This window comes from Osmia bicornis, chromosome 3 (assembly GCF_907164935.1).
Source record: "Osmia bicornis bicornis chromosome 3, iOsmBic2.1, whole genome shotgun sequence".
NCBI lineage: Eukaryota > Metazoa > Arthropoda > Insecta > Hymenoptera > Megachilidae > Osmia > Osmia bicornis.
Window position 1 is genome coordinate 2,855,201 of NC_060218.1, and position 17,290 is coordinate 2,872,490.

The following is a 17,290-nucleotide window of genomic DNA, read 5'->3' on the forward strand; positions in this document are numbered from 1 at the left end:
ATCGTATCAAACAACATAATTAATCATAATTCAACCGCACAGTTACATCCCCTTTCCTATCAAAGAACCAATCAATCAATCACAATCCCCCAACATGTTTTCCCTTCTCAAATACAAAATACAAAATGTATTCGATAAAATATTTATTTATCAAACGTACATAACAAAGTGTGCAAATTAGAAATACTTTTAAAATTAATTACAATTCTCTAAAATAAGAATGATTATTGACCGTTCGTATCGAACATGAAATAAGAAATACAAAACAAATCATTTGAAATGATAAGACAGCAGAGATCTTATCCTCGTCACGTCTAGAACAGGCCTTTTGGGCGGTGGTCCAGATAAGCCTTGATCTTCGGCAACGCTCTTACTTTGTCCACCAACTTCTTCAGCTCTGGGTAATCCTTATTCACGTCGGACTCGTAGATGGCGGACAACATCTCTGATGAGGCGGAGTACAAAAGATCAGCCCAGGAAAGCTATGAAAATAGGTAACAAATAGTTTTATAAAAATGAAAAAGAATATTAAATTTTTCTAATCTTGGTCGAAGCATCATCTGCATTACAGAAATTACAAAGTCAACGAAAATTATGCAATAACAAATTACCTTTCCACCAACGAAGTATCCTCCGTTTTTCTTCACCTGTGCTTCGAGTTTCTGAAGAATGGTGGGTCGTTTGGTTTCAAGTACCTCCTTCAACCTACCCTTGGCAGCGGGGTCCTTCTCCCAGTAATATTGTGAAAATGCTGAGAAAGAAGAAATATTATCCACAGGATTACTCTAATTTTAAATCGTTAATTAATTTATTTGAAATACTCACCAACTCTCAAGTCATCGATTGTGTCAACGGTAGCGTCGATTTCGTATGATTCCTGTTCGTTGGAACCGCTTAGGTTGTTCTTCCTTGCAAGGAAACGACAGATGGCTTTCGATTGATGGTAAAGTTTGCCGTCGATTTCCAAAACGGGCACCTGACCCAATGGCATCTCTGAAAATTGATGATAAGTATTCCGAATTTTAACATTATTGCGGGTAGATAAGATTCTTAAATTTTTTTTCTCGAGCAGGCTAAGTCACCTCGAGCGTTTAGAATTGCTTAGCATACTCACGAGATTTAAGTTCGGGCCATTCTTCGAAGGTAAATCTCTTGTCTTCGAATTTGATGCCACTTTGGTGCAAGATGAACCTGATTGGTTCACCGAGCCCGGTGAGATTGAAGTATGTTAACTTGTAGTTGGACATTTTCTGTAATTAGAAATTAGAATATTATTTAATAATAAAAGTCAATATCTGAAATGTCCAATGGCACAATGGTAGGTGAAAAATATGAAATTTGCAAAGTCACTATTTACAATTGCTGTTACATTATTTGTTGGTATAATAACCACGGTTATTTTATCTTCCCGGTAACCGAGGTTTCCTTTTTTCTTTTTTAATTATATATAGATAATTGAAGTGTAAAAAAAAGGAAGGTAATATTTGATCTGATAATGGTATATCTACTGTATTTAAAATTCGCCAAGTTTTTATGAATTCGAAAAGAATTATTTTAATTTTAATCGAAGAACAGGAAACACAGTTGTTGATTACTAAACACGGTAACAGTTGATTGCAGGTTGTCAAGGAATCCAAGGTAAAAAATAAACAGCGTACATTATCGTGTATCTTGAATTTCTAACTTCTATTAGCACAGAGGAGTTTAATCGTTCTCCTCTTATCCTTCGTTCGATTAAAAACCTGCAAGTTCGCGATACCAGGACAAGAATAAAGTGAAACCATCATTTTTCATCCGAGTAATGGAACGACAATAGGTGTCAAAAAGTTTGAAAAATAGATAAAATAGATGAATGGGAAGGAAATTAATTGACAGAGAGAAATGTTGGTCACCGGTTAACACCACGGTCGATACCCATTGGTGTGACCGATAGTGGTAGGCGATCTTAGATACCGCTAAATCAGCGTCAATGTCACGCTAGTTGCATTGCCTGCTTTAGTGTAACAATGATCTACGAATCGCCGGTGATGATTCTTTTAGAATGTTCTCGAATGTGCGCTGTCGTTGGTTGCGCAACTGACCTTCTACCATTATCGTTCAAACAAAATTACTCTCTAACTATGTAGAAGGCTAGCAGAAGATAGAAAAATAGATGACGATAAATGTATGCGATTGTAGAAATAAATTTACTTGTCTAATTTGAAATAGATTGAGGTTGAATTATATTTTTTCAGCAATAAAAGAAGACGAGGAAATGGAAATAGGATTGGTAATAATAATTTGAAACAGCAAGTTGAAACATTATTTTTAATAGCTTTGAAAATCAATATTTCGTGTCGGACTGTGTATTGATATTTCTACTGAAGCGGTCAAGGTGATAAATAATGTACAGTATAGTACCATATAACTTCGCAATTTTTTGCAAATACTAATTCCCGCGGTTCGCAATTAATCCGAGTTACTAACTTCCTGTTTCAATGACTAATAGCAACGACCTTCTCTCGCAACCAGAAGAACATATTTATGTTTACCGTCTAAATTTCTGGTACTGGAATCTTGGAAACTTCGAAGAACTATAGAGAATACTACTATTTGCGATTATTCGGATTAATTATCGTGGTAAAATGTTAAAATTGGGAATGCTTCGCCGAAAAAGGGTTAATGTTAGAATGGGTCATTAATATAGCGAAAGAAGAAGTATTTTTTAATTAAACTTAAAATGACATAGGAAAAGTAAATGCAAAGTGTAATAAATGTAGTGTGGTTACCAAGTTTCTGTAACTAAGTATTAGAACTTAATTTTTCACTCAGCACGTGAAGTGTTTGTACAAAATTGTTGAATAAGTTGACACTTACACGAAGATTTAACTGAGAACAATTCTGGAAGAATAACTAGAACTGACGATCTCTGGAGAGCTACTGACTCTATAAACGATCCCTAGATCCTACTTATTCTCTTTGCGTCATTCACCGTATCTACAGTCCCCACCATGCAGGAAACGGTGTGGTGGTGCAACCAAAACACTTTGGATGATAAATCAACAATTTTTGCTGACAAAATTCATGCAATCAATCAGATACTTATCCTTATAAGAACAGTGTGCTGAAATAGATATTTTCGTTAATGAGTTATTGAAAATTCACCCCCCATTTTTTCTATGGAAAAAAAATTCGTTAAAAGTTTAAAGTTATTAATTACTAAAAGAAAAGTTGAAATAGAGATTTTCTTTAAAGTTATAATTACTGAAAAAATTGGAAGTAGAATTTTTTCAATGAGGGATTTGAAATTTTATGAATTAATTATTGAGAATTATAAGTGATAAGAACTTTTCAATTTTAAGAATTAAACTCCCCTTTTTTTGTGATTGATTCTGTGGAAAATTATCGAGAATTTTTTAAGTATCCTTCGAGTTTCTTTTTAAGGAAAATCTGTTATAGAGCAGAAAAAGTGAGTTCAGAGAACCTCATGATTCTGCAAGTCATCGAAGCCTTGAAGAAATAAAACTCATGGCGGGCGTATTTACTCTGGTTACATGATTCAGCTTTGAAAATAAAACTAAACACGCTTTTACAATGTTAACAGTTTTTTTTAGCTCGTTAAGAGCTAAATAAATTCAATGTTTATCCAGTAATGAAAAGAAAACATATTCTGAACATATTATTGAAATTACATTAATTATTGAAAGATAGCAAATTGAGAAATTAATTATTTAATAAGATCATGTAAAATACCAGATATGATAATCAAATATTGAATAATATGTTTCAGTTTGCTTTATCAAATGTCATGGATGATTTAAAAATTTATTTCAGTAAAAAATATATTTCATCAAGCTGATTATCCAAAGTGCTAAGTTGTAATCGTTTAGATATCATTTTCGTCTTCAGTTATATAATGACTTGAATTAACGTTGTCATTGTGTATCGAAAAGTGAGTCAGCGTCCAATAAATAGCAACACATGAACCAGGTATCGGTACAGTTATTACTTAATATCAATTGCGTAACATTGTGTATGTCCATAAATCGATGTCCTGCTAAAATTGATACTGATATACAAGTTGTTCAAAAATGAACAGAAAAGAAAAACGCGAACAATAGTTTGAAAAAATACTAAAAATATTAAAAAAACAAACAAACAAAAAATTGGAATGAAGATTCTCCATAAACTCTTTCGAGATTAAAACCATATCTAGAAGCCTACGTTATACCCGAGTATTAAGTATTGATTATTGATTACAACATTTTCTACTTTGTTTCTTATCGATTACAATTTGTTATAGATGCCAGTCACGCATAGTTATCTCCATTTATGGATCTGTAAGACATCCGAAGGTGAGACAAGGTAATTAATTTTACATGAACCGAAAGGCGATCGATTTTCCGGCTTAGAGATTGATACAAAATACACAATAAGTCAGACATTATAATTTTAATTAACACTAAGTACTTGTCGCACTTCTCTATTCTGCAAAGTGCAATTAAATTCAAGTGATCTATATTTTATTTCATGACAGTATTACCCATATCCAAGAACGAGCTCTTTAGATTATTTTCCACGGGCAATCGTATCTTGTTTGCTATGACCGATTTTATATTTTTCTGCAGTAAAAATGAGGTACTCGACCTCAGAGATAAAGGTACACCTTATCATTTGCGATAAGGTGTTTTTGCACGAACACTCGCTTCGATTCTCATTCGATTGAAGGACAGTTCTTTTATTAATAAGTCTATTTTTTGATACATAAAAATCCAATTCAGATTTATTTAGTAGACTCCGGATGCTAAAGAAGGTCGAAACGGTTAATAAAATGAACTGTTTATTGTGACATAAAAGTACAATATAATTTCAACTGTTTATGGTATACAAATATCTCTTTAGGGTACATAAATACTCTTATTGTACTGTTGAACTGTGTATTAACGTCCTAATCTAGGATAAGCCTTAATTAACTGGCACAGATGTAGCTAATAAACATTGCAGGGGATTCAAAACAATTCTGCACAAGCCTCGCTTGTGTGTATACAAAAATTCACAATCTTCTTTTGACTGTAAATTTGACGTACAAAAAAAAAGGACAGTTATAGGAAGTCGAAGATTTAAGCATCGGATTCGGGACGTTTCGCGACCCAGCTCTTAATTTGGGGTATAGCGAGAACCTTGTTCTTCAATTGTGTCAAATTCTCGTATTTCTCGATGATGTTGGATCCCATCATGAAGTTCAGGTAGTCGAGCAAAGCGACGAAAGTAAGGTCAGCCCAGGTAAAAGCACCGCCCACAAAGTGGCCACCGTTTTTCTTCACCTGAGCGTCTAAACGTTCCAAGTAGAATGGCAGCAACTCTAGGGCAACTTTCTTTTTCTCAGCCTTGATTTGCTCATTGGTCTCATAATGGTAAGCACCAATTTCTGAAAAATGAAAATTATTGTTCAGATATCCATAGAAATCATATTAGAACAGTGTATAATTGATACTTACTTAGACGGAGATCATGAATGGTGTCAACAGTAGAATCAATTTCAAGGGCTTCCCAATCATTCTTACCAGCCACACCAAACTGTTTAGCCAAGTAGCGGCATATAGCTACAGATTGGCAGACTTTTTTTCCATCAACTTCCAATACAGGAACTTGGCCAAATGGCGTCTCTAAAAATATCAAGAGAGACAGAGTCTTTCTTTAAATCATTATACTAATTTGCTATCTATCAATCTATCAAGTCTTCTCTACTTGTTTATACAATGTTACATAGATTTATTGTTTCCTGTATGATTATTACAAGTTAGAATTTCACTTTATTGATGATTTATCAATGAACAAGGGGCATTGTACTCTTGACAATATCTATTGTCTTTAAGATATCTCATGGAAATTTAAACAATAATCTTCATTGTAAACTATATAAACATCCTATGATATAAACTACATTTTTACCAAGTCTAACAACATTATCCAACATTATTTACAAATAAATTAAATTAGTTTGAAATTCAAGTTTACCAGGCTTTAGTTTTGGCCAGTCTTCTCTGTCAAAGCGGTAGTCCTCAAATTCAACTCCGCCATAGCTGAAAAGAAAACGGATTGGCTCTCCCAAAGCTTTAACTGGGAAATAAGTTAGCTTGTAATGAGGCATCTTGCTGTAACCGAAAACATAGAATCAGTTAAATAAACAGAAAAAAATTATTACAAAATATTAAACTTTATTAATATGTTAACAAATTTAGCAGCCTTTTCGCTAAAAGTTTCATAAAATCAAGAAAAGTATTCGTTGCTTTCGAGAAATTTCTTTGTGTTAACTTTGCAACGTGGAGATTTTATCGTGCGAATTCTTCTCACGCCATTCGACGTCCATCGAATGGCATTTTCGAACTATTCTTAGACAAATGAATAAATATTCTAGCCAGGGAAAGTTCAATTTTAGGGATTCAATTTACCGCCGATTTTCGAATACGTTTTTATTATGTTTAATAACCGGTTATAGGTCAATGATACCGAACTGATATTTGTGGAAGTTCAATACATTAACACAATCTCTATCATCCATGTGGAACGCTTTCAATTACCTATACGAGATCGTAATGTTTTGCATGTATTTTAAAATAGATAAAAGTTACTTTAAAAAACGATAGACAAACGACTCACACAATTTGAAATATTATTTTATAAAGAACAAAATAGTCGGTAACAAATGTATTTCTAAGAAGATGTAGGTAGCCGAGATATTAATTAGCAAGGAAATAAAACCAGGCAACGTTTAATGAACAAGAAATATGAACCATCAAACAATAAAAATAAAAAATCAATACTTACAGTTAATTTTTTTGTTAGACGACGTTAAATGCAAAATTAACTGCTGAATACCGGCCGGCAAATTGTAGTTCAAAGAACTGGTGCGGTATTATATATGTATGCTACCCTTCTTAATCTACCTTGCGGTACTCTTATTGGTTGAGATCTGTCGGTATATACCAAACAGATATGAGATTAGAAACATCCAGAAACATTAGTCATATGTTTGATGACTTATACGTTTGCAAATTCTAACCAATGAAAGGCAATTTTTTTTTAAACAAAAATTAATAAGAATCAGATTCATATAAAATGATCAATAAAAAAGATGAAATAAAGTTACATAAGACAGTAAAGCCCGTTGCTTTCTGTATATAATGTGAATCAGCGCCGTCATATAAGGCAACACAAAGTAGAATCAGGAAGGCGCCAACGTTTAAACAACGATAAACAGGAATAGTTACATATACTATATTATCTAATTCAATCATAACATTGTTGCACAACGTTATGCAACTTGATACTAAAGTACTATAGCAATATCGGTTATAAAAATGCAAGATATTCAACGATTTGTAAATGATAGAAGGTACTTCTATTAGTACCAACGCCTTACCAGTAGATGGCTAAAGCGTTTCCCTGTCCACAAAACGCAATTTTCTAAATTTTCTTTTTGAATGGTTTAAATGCACAACCATACCACTATTCGAGTTAAATTTTGACCATAGAACATTTTACTTGCATCAATAAAGTGTAATAATCATTTATTTTTTGCAACATAACAATTTTTCATTTTGTTATTTTCTTTGTTCATCACTGGATGGCAGTAGTAGTATTGTTTCCAAAGCACGCAGTAATATGAAATTGGAAATCATTGTAAAACTGATTGTTTCTCTGTAGATTATTATTACGTTCCATCAGTCAACATTTCTTTAAATTACAATCATTCAACACATATTACATAGTTACTTAACGCCTAATTAGTAACATCTAATTACAACTTTGTCCACGTTTGAAAATTATCGAGTTGACACTAAATCGATTTAAGTATCGAAGATCCTCTATCGAAGATTAGTGTCATGGCCGCTCCAATTTTGCCGCGAATTGTTACAGTCGCATTGTTAAGTAAGTTTCCGTTGTTTTAAGTGTTGAATAGTTTGTTTTACCCTCAAAATCATCATTTTTGTGCCGATTATTCACAAGTAAGTGAAAACAATTACCACACATACTAGCAAACATTAATTTTCTTTTTATTCCTCTACTAAAGTTTCCTTCAAAAATATTGCGTCGCATTTCGAATGAAAGTATAGCAAAAACGAAGTAACATTGCAAAATAAGTGCAAATTATGAAACATAGAGCTTGTAAATGTCTATTTTATAATATAAATAACAAAGTTTAACTAATAACATAGAAAGTCCTACGTGTTTTACACTTTTATCTGCAGACATTTTATATGTATATATATATTGACTGTTCTTTTAAGCTCAAGTGTTCAGGTTATATCAGAAATATACAGTTTAATGATATTTAAGTGTCTCACATAATTGAATAACATTTGAATTTACGCCAAATTTCGTAGATTACTTATAGACAAACATTCGTATCATTTATCAATAAAATTACAACATTGACAACTCGTAATGTTAACGAACACATTGAATTATAATATTCAACCAAGCACACACATAGCATTAAGATATGTAGTCGTTCACATTTTTCCCGTGCAATCTCAAACGCATTAAAATTCCGTGTTAGGCCGTTTGGCTAACCAATCAACGATCGCAGGTATCTCGTGAACCCTTTTCTTCAATGCTCGAAGACCAGGATAATTTTCTAAAGCTGTTGTCCCAAAAATATTTTCGAAATTTTCTAGAGCCACCGCGAACACAAAATCTGCCCAGGTTGTCTGAAAAGTAACAATTTATATCATTTTATTTTCTTCTTCAAAATTATTTTTATTTTTTTCTCCTTAACCAAAGGTCTTGGTAAATTTTTCTAAATTCCAAAATTAGTAAAGGAAACTTTCTTCGTGGTAGTTTCCGTAAGAAACTCGATATAGCCTTCTTTTTATTGTCGTTTCCAAAGTTTTTACACGGACAGTGAAAATCTTAATATCAAATCCGGAAGGACAATGACTTACGGTAGAACCAACGGCGTATCCTCCATTCTCGCCCACAGTTTTCTCGAACTTGTTCAAGTAAAATGGTATCGTTTCCTTCAGAAGTTTCGCCTTCTTCTCTTCTTTCTTGAACAGATCCTCCTCTGTACGATATTGAGATATAACTGGAATATACGAAGTTAACAATATCGTTATTTATCTTTTTAGAAAGAACGTAACGAAGAAACTTGGCGAAGTAGGGCTAACTTTTGTTGTCCAAGCAATTTTTCTGAATAACTTTTGTTATTTAGAAAACCGAGTCGGTAACGTTGAATAATTACAAAGAAATTCATTTTTCTGCTCAACGAATATTACAGTATATTTGCGAGAAAAACTCAACTTTTTTTACGACTCGTATAAAAACAAAAAAGGAGGGAAAAATATGGAATCGCGTAGGCGTATCATTACATTATACCGTGGTTTCTTGTTGACGCTCGTTATGGTAATGGCCACGGTTAAACGGGCTATCAAAAGCACGCGTCGTTATCGCTTCAGAAAAATCTGCGATCTACTAGTTCTGTTCAGGTGCATCGAATCGTGAATCATCGACAGATTAAAGCGAAACAGAAATAACGCAAAGATGTATAAACGGAGAAATACAGAAAAAAGGAAAAACAATGTATCCTCTCAGAACACTTTGATGAGCGTTTTAATCGCAAATGATACCTTATGCTATTTCCTGCAAACGGACGATCATCGTACCTTGGCAAATAAGAAAATTAATTTTTCTATCCTGCGAAAAAATATATGGAATTAGAAACGATACCCGTGATTCCGTTTCTTTTAATCTGTTCGGTATGAATAACGCATTATGCAAACATGTAATGTTACACAATCGTGTACATATTGTAATTGAAAATTAATAACCTTATCACAAGCTGGGATCTTCAATTTGTTAAACAAACTGTTCGATAACGAAGGCATAAGAATTCTGTTTTCTGAGAAATTAGAATGTTATCTGCGTTGCAATTAATTAAAGCAAATTTAGTATTCGAAGAAGACTGCATGTTTTATTCTAAATGGGATTAAAATATTTTTTCTCCAATTTTTCGTAGTACCATAAAGTGTATTTATCACTGATCAGTAGGGAAAAGGGACTAGAAATCACTAGGGAATTGAAGGAACAGTGGAATCACTCACATTGCTTGAGATCCCCAAGAGTATCGACGAGAACGTCGCATTGCATCGCTTCCCATTCATCTCTTCCGGTTAGATTGTGTTTCCTGGCCAAATATCTTGCCACAGCGTTGCTCTGCGATATCGGTTTCCCGTCTATCTCCAGCACAGGCAGCATTCCATAAGGCATTGCTAAGAACAAATGCTGTTAGCATCGAACAGTCTCGATCGATGGAAAATTGCGAGCAAGCCGAATACGAGTCGTGAATAGCCCAGCGAAATTATGCCGGTTTTAATCAACGCGTCCTACTAACGAAACGACTTTTTCCTTTTTTTTCTCCTTTCCTTTCCTTCTCTGTACTGTATATTGTGGGGTGAAAAATATTCGGTCGACTACCTCTAACCATTAAGCTATCCAGGCCAACCTGACAATTATCACCGTCCTCGACCATATCACAAATCACTAAATACCGACGTAACGTTAAGCACCGAGGTAATTTTACTTCTGAAAATTGTATCAGTTATGGCTGCACTTAGAGAAGCATAGTTTGAGAACCATCGAACGAATCAATTTTTTGAAAATTTTCAAACGAACAATTTTTCGCTTACATTTCTTCAATTCCGGCCACCGTTCCTTCGGGATCCTCTGGTCGACATAATCGATTCCTGCGTATGCAAATATGTAGCGAATATGCTCGGCACGACCGCGGGCGTTGAAGTAGATTAATTTGTAAGACGGTCGTCCCTCGGTCATTTTCTTTTATCCAAGTATCTGTAAAGCGAAGAAAATTATTTTTCGAAAAATTTTAGCAAAAATAATGATCTTATGGTATTAGGAAAATTGTAAAAATTCATTTTTATAATTTTTCTCGAATCAGAGGGCGTGAAAATAAGAAACAGTGAATGGACGAGCTTGTTTCCAAAAATATTTTACGAATCACTGTGGAAAAATTTCGAAACGTATAACGCGAAGACGGTGGATACACGAAATTGTCGAGCAATACAATAGTCCGGACACATTCTGTCTTCCATCTCGAAGCAAGTAGAAAGAACGTTCTGAAAGCGGAAAATACGGGTGAACCCAGCGACCATGAGCTTTTCTCTGGCCTCTCGAAAGATTTTTCATTCCGTCCGTTCCACCCTCGTAACCACCCTCTTTTTTTCGCTCGTGTATCGCAATTTCATTCGATTTGCTCGACAACCTTCTGTGTATATATATATACATATACTATATAAAACATTAATAATTGTTATTTACGATACGAAAGGCGACGGAACACTTGTTGAAACATTAGTTAGAAGCCTCTTGGTGGTTTGTGACATTGCGAACAGCAATGGAAGTCTCGATTTCTTTGTGTAAATTCTGATAACCATTGACGTGTATTTCAATAGCGTTCTTTTCTTGCTCTGTTATTAAAATATTACCTCCTGTTTTGCATTCGCCGTGAAAGTTTCGTCAACAGCGCTGTTCTTGTAATTTTTCCATGATTCATACCAATGGAAATTAACTTCTTAACAGATATTGTATTTCGTTTCTTTTTTTTTTATTTAGATCATGATCACTTGTTATAATTACAAATGAATTTATTAAAAATGTTTCACTTTGCACCGTGTCACTTTTTATTATACGAGAGAAACGGGAATAGCTTCTTTCGGGGGGGTTGAAAAATGACCCAGTTAACAGGTGAACCAAAAGAAGGAGGTGTCGATTCAAAAGTACATGGTTCTGTTTTATGATAAAAAGGGAAAAGGAAACAGTAATAACGTGGGAATCTTAAAGGAGACCTTATAGAGAATTTTCTTTTATACCAAAAATCCTGTTGATCTAAATTTCTTTATTCGATAGGAAAATTATTAAACTTTCATTTGAATAAATTGAAATTATTTTTTCAACTCTGTTATTAATTTCAAGAATTCAACTTTTCTCTTTCATTTTCATACACGTGGTATAAAAAATTCAATTGCTATGTAATAACACTGTACGAAAGTACGAAAAATTAATTATTGTATAAATTAGCTTTGAAACAAAGTTAAGTGGAAATTTTAATTTTAAATGTGCCAGGCGTAAAATGGTTAACTATTCCATTTGACGAACAAGACTTCCCATAAAAACAAGCGTCGCGAAATTTAAAATCAATTTCGTCTGAATTGATACAGCGAGGCTGATAACAACAAGAAACCACGAGGTCAGATATCGCCCTTTCCCAAGCAATTTAACGTGGTGTATCGATTGTTACGTCAGAACTCTTCGTCAGTTTTCTTCTTCTTCTTTCCACGTGGCGAAACGTCGCTCGAACTTCATTAGAGCTTTAAACCGGACGTGAAATTTCAAGGAAATAAGGAGAACGGGTGCAGCGGGGGGAGGAGTTGATATTAATTTATACTGGGACAAACATTATTGATCGCACCGATTTAATTGAAATAGAAACTTTTTTTTTTTATTAATCGTGTAGCGATTCGTTACGAATTATCCAAGCGTGTATTTGAAAAATATTAAAAAATGATTGATGAAAGCGAATGTGGTGTTGTTTAATAAATAGGTAATTTCTTGTAAAAAGAATTACTTATAAAATGGTTAATTTATACGTGGTTCTTGGGCCAGTGTTAATTAAAGTAGCCCACCCTACTAATTACGCCAGTGCTAATTAGAAATACTGGCATTAGGTAGGTACTTGAGAAAAATGAAGAAATATTATAAAAATAAAAAATAGATACCACCTTTCACCATTCACGTGACAGTTAATTTGTTAAAAGGATTCTTTGTCAGTACTACCTTCTAGCAGAACTTCGAACGCGTTAAAAATTCACGTTGAACGCTCAGATTCGACGTAATCTTCGAAGCAGCCTCGTAATTTATCGGCTCATCGTAAACCGCTTTCGTAACCATGATGGATTTTAATCTGTTCGCGAATCTCTGACTCGCTCGTTTCGAGGGTAACGAGGGTGTTGCGTGTTCACGTGCGTGCAGGAGAGGGTGCTATCAAGATGGGGGCGTGTACGAGTTGAGATAAAGTCGAGAATATGCTCGCGGAAATCGTCGAGATTCATTGCCGACACCTTTTTACCGATAGGCCAAAATTAACCCTTGCTTCATCAGAGATCTTCCCTTTCTCTCGTTATGGTTTATGGATTTCTCGTAAACCGATACCGGAAAGAGAGAGAGAGAGGGAGATTTTGGTTGTCGATAATAGAATAAAATTGTTTATTTTAGAATCTTCATAAAATAAACTTTCGTATTAGATTTTTATTTTATTCGCTATTTTCAATTCTTTAAATTGTAGCAATTATTTTAGAAGAAATCACATCGCGCCCTCTTTTCAGCTTCTCCACTTTCAGCAATCTTTATTAAGCTTTACGAAGATTTATTCGTACTCGGAGACCGTGAAAAGCCGGCCGTGATTCTGCAGATCAATTATTACGTCCACGAGCTCGGACTAACGCTTCCATCACGGTGAATCAATTCGATTAATCGTGACTAAAGGATCGATCCTCCCGGTGCCGACGAATCTTCTTCGTTACCCTCTTTAACCAGCTCGCTAAATCCGCCCGTGACGTGTAGCATTGTTTGCGCGAGATTAAGGTGGCAGGAACGCGACAATAACTAAATCGTCAAACCAGATCGGATTACGACTAATGAAATTCGTCTATCGTTGAATTCTAGTGATTAACTGGGACCAGATTTTGCTACGAATTTAAACTGCAACAAGCGTTCTATACAGATAGGGGTGAAATATAATAATGGAAAGGGTAGATTTGTTCGCTTATTATTTTATACAATTTTTAGGATATAATAGAATTTCAGGGTAATTTAATTTATTTTTTATGAAATTGTAGAGGTAAGGGTAAAATTTTTTTTAATTTTCATGAGGTAATCACAGCTATGTTTTCATAAGCAGAAACTCATAAATTACTTGATTAGATACCATTCCAATATCGATATCATGTTAAGCAATGAAAGAAATTCCAATAACGAAATTGTCGCTTCAAAGACGGCCAAGGCCTGTTGCTAGGCGGTGATCAGACTTGCACCTCTAAGGAGCTTAGTTTTACAATTTCCAACATCATTGCCAATCAATGTGAAAATCTCGATCGAGACGTCAACAGTCTCCGATAAAATTTCTTTCAAGGTAATCTGATTTCTTCAAACGAAACGTTGACTGTCATCTAATTATTAATAATGGAAAAAGTTAATTTCCAAATTCCAAATTTCAAGATTGCTAAATTAATATTTTTCATATGGAATTTGTACTAATGACTCCCCTCCCCTCACGATGTTCAAGTGTTAATATTATTATTAATTAGCAAGTAGAAAGTTTAATTTAGAAATGAACCAATATTAAAATAACCGAAACGAATGTAAGACACTTCCAATTGTACTTCATCATTAATTAACTTGGAATTACAATGTGCTGATGAATAATGATATACATATGTACCCAGGTAATCCAAAACGAATGATTCGCTAAAAGCTCCCTACTTGTCGTTATACGACTCGCTGTATCAATTATTGAAACAATGTTACAAGAAGGATGTGGGTGAAGGAGAAAGGGATGAATATTACAATTTATCCGAAGGACTTCTATTGTGGCTGCTGAATGCGTTTCAGTAATGATTTCTCGTGATTAAGTGGAACGCAGGAAGTACATAATTATGATCTTACAATTTCATGTTTCTGTAATTATTTCTCTAAATGAACTATATTATTGCCAACCATTTTAAAAAAAAAATATTTATAAAATTTCTTTGCAATTATTTTAATTAAATTTTAAGCTTTTAATTTATGTTATCAAATTGGGTCTGGATAATTAATCTGCAATGTTTTTAATCAAGGAAACAAGAGACTTTTATGGTTCTTTTATCATTTTTTTTTTCGAAGGTAAAGCTTGAATACAGGTGTAGTGTTGGTCGTTTATAGTTTCTAGGACGTGTAGCTTAATAACTTTGGCTCGATATCCAGGGAAAGATTCGAAGCTGTAGTTCGTGCGCATCCTTCGTAAATTGAAGCTGTGCCAGATCGTTGAGGATTTTACCAACTTTTTGCTTTTTTAAATTCAAGATAAATGAAAAACAAGATGAGATTTGTTTTCTTCTTACTTATGGTCATCATTGATTCACGTGCATTGTAAGATAAAATACCTAATAATATTAGAAAACTGTTGAATGTCTGTAACAACGTGTAATATCCTCTATTCGTGTACATATATCGTTATCGACTTGCCAATCATCGAAGGCAAACGACGGCCAGTTTATTCAATAATAAACTATCTGACGCACGGATTGATCGCGAACAAACACGTACACAACGTTCGAAATCGAATTGTGTTCCAATATCAGCATTTACCTTCGATACTTGTGACACTAATTGTAAATTCTGAAACGCGTTAATGCTTCCACGTGTAGGTATCGTTTTATCTCATTATTTCTTAGTCCATTTCAACGTAGTATATTAATAATTAATTATGGTTTGGAAATTTGGAAATTTTAAAACTTTGAAATTTGGTAATTGGAAAATTGGAAAATTTGGAAACTTTAATACTTAGAAATTGGAAGGTTGGAAAATTAGGAAAATTTGGGAATCTCGAAACTTGGAAATATGGAAATGTAGAATTTGAAAGTTGATCAGTAGGCACTGTAATTTCCTAAAGTTATAAAATATAGATTCTAGACTAATTTTCGTAATTTTTGAGTTGATAAAAAATGTTCAAAGCGAATGAAATTTAAATTTCTCTCGAGGGGTCGATGGACCATGATTATATTCACGAACACCCGAGGAAATAAATCTATGTCCGTGCTCTTTTCAGCTCTATCTTCTTTTTTTTAAGAGTGATTACTTCGAGGAGTTCTGGATAGTTCATCCATCGAATCTCATTCTTCGACGTTCGTTTAATCCGCGTCTTCGAAGGTACAAAATCGTAAATCTTTTCAGTCTCCTATTGTTAATGTCGAATAATGGAAACAACGATCGTCTTAAGAATCTGTAATTCATTTAACAAGTATTCTGTTAACCTGAAATTGAATCTGAATCGTACAGACTTTATTATTGTTTTAATCAAATTTTTATTCGCGTTGTATCTCCATTGAATGGTATTCGAAGTTGAAAACAATAGGCACAGTCTATTGTTTTATTTGTAATCCAGTAGTTAACTCTTTAATTATAATGTTTCATAAAATTTCTTTTAGTACAATAATGAATGGAAATTTTGTACTGCAAAGATATTAATTACAAAGCAACTAATAATATATTTTCATATTATGTAAATGAAATCGGGTAAAATCGGTCAAGTTATAATAACTTATAATTTATTCAGAGCCAAAACTAGTATTTATGTAATTACTTTGTAGTTTCTTCAAATTATTCCATCATCATAAATAATTGTATACATAACGTAAAAGGATAAAAAATGGTGAAACTTTCGTTATCAGTTAACATTTTCAAATTTGGATTATTTAGTATTACTAATAGTCATGACATTTTTCAGAGAACGCACACGTGACTCGAATATCCTTTGACGAGAGAACATCAACCATCACCGGCGGTAAATTTTCATTATCAGCCCGTGTCATCGATTTTACGAAGAGGAAATTCGAGAGAAATAGGTGTATTGAAAGGAAGCGAAAGAGGGAAGAAAAAAAGAAAATGATGGAAGGAAAACGTGAAAGGCAAGCGAGGTACGTATAGACAAGTTTCAAGTGGTTGTATGAATAAAAAATATGTCGTCAACACGAGACGACCTATTTTCGGATCTCTTTCTCCTCGATGAATATCAAAAGCGAAACATTTCTTAAAATATTTAAGAATAATTATCAATCAAAAATTTATATAAAATGCCATTTCAATTCTCCAATTTTGAAACTCTTATTAAATTAAAGAATTCTGAATAATATGAATAACGAATTTCTATGAAAATTTAAATATAGATGACGCGACGATCAAAGTGTGAAATGAAAAAAAAGAAACAAAAAAAACCATGAATTGAGGGGTTCAGAATTGAGTAAACAGTAATAGGGTGGTTAATTCAAACTCACCGCCAGTGTCGTCACCCGGAAGTTCCACCACCCTGAGGACAGTTCGACGAACACTCGTGCAGAGCACGGCTCGCACTGAGGGAAAGCTCGCACGCGAAACGAATCCGGGCTCCTCGTGTTCCTTCGCCACCACTTGCTCTCCACCTCCGCTCCCTAACCATCGTCGAACACGATGCGCAACCTCGGAATATTTATGCCACCCT

General features: G+C 33.9%; 2 protein-coding genes across 2 annotated transcripts; both read right to left on the reverse strand.

The window, feature by feature from the left end:
- Positions 1-128: 128 nt before the first annotated feature.
- On the reverse strand, positions 129-6,915 carry LOC114878535 (glutathione S-transferase-like). Its single transcript, XM_029192453.2, has 8 exons — positions 6,808-6,915; positions 5,998-6,134; positions 5,478-5,645; positions 5,103-5,407; positions 1,115-1,250; positions 826-993; positions 612-751; positions 129-482 (listed from the first exon to the last, which is right to left on the reverse strand). The coding sequence occupies exons 2-8, from the start codon at positions 6,128-6,130 to the stop codon at positions 315-317; spliced, it is 1,218 nt and encodes a 405-aa protein (XP_029048286.1). The 5' UTR covers positions 6,131-6,134; positions 6,808-6,915; the 3' UTR covers positions 129-314.
- Positions 6,916-7,672: 757 nt separating this feature from the next.
- On the reverse strand, positions 7,673-17,208 carry LOC114878716 (glutathione S-transferase-like). The gene is made up of 5 exons (XM_029192827.2): positions 17,088-17,208; positions 10,671-10,833; positions 10,086-10,253; positions 8,928-9,070; positions 7,673-8,693 (listed from the first exon to the last, which is right to left on the reverse strand). Exons 2-5 carry the CDS (start codon positions 10,813-10,815, stop codon positions 8,526-8,528), a joined length of 624 nt encoding a protein of 207 aa, XP_029048660.1. The 5' UTR covers positions 10,816-10,833; positions 17,088-17,208; the 3' UTR covers positions 7,673-8,525.
- Between the last annotated feature and the right edge of the window lie 82 nt (positions 17,209-17,290).

Bases quoted from the DNA above. Each gene is read 5' to 3' on its own strand.
- LOC114878535 (XM_029192453.2), bottom strand. From the start codon at position 6,130: ATGCCTCATTACAAGCTAACTTATTTCCCAGTTAAAGCTTTGGGAGAG. The intron at 1,251-5,102 runs TAAATCTTCGAC...TTCTAATTACAG, and splicing joins AACGTCCCGAATCCGATGCT to AAAATGTCCAACTACAAGTT. The intron at 752-825 runs GTGAGTATTTCA...CTTCTTTCTCAG, and splicing joins AATCGATGACTTGAGAGTTG to CATTTTCACAATATTACTGG.
- LOC114878716 (XM_029192827.2), bottom strand. From the start codon at position 10,815: ATGACCGAGGGACGACCGTCTTACAAATTAATCTACTTCAACGCCCGC. The intron at 9,071-10,085 runs GTGAGTGATTCC...CGTATATTCCAG, and splicing joins TCTTGGGGATCTCAAGCAAT to TTATATCTCAATATCGTACA. The intron at 8,694-8,927 runs GTAAGTCATTGT...GTTACTTTTCAG, and splicing joins GATACGCCGTTGGTTCTACC to ACAACCTGGGCAGATTTTGT.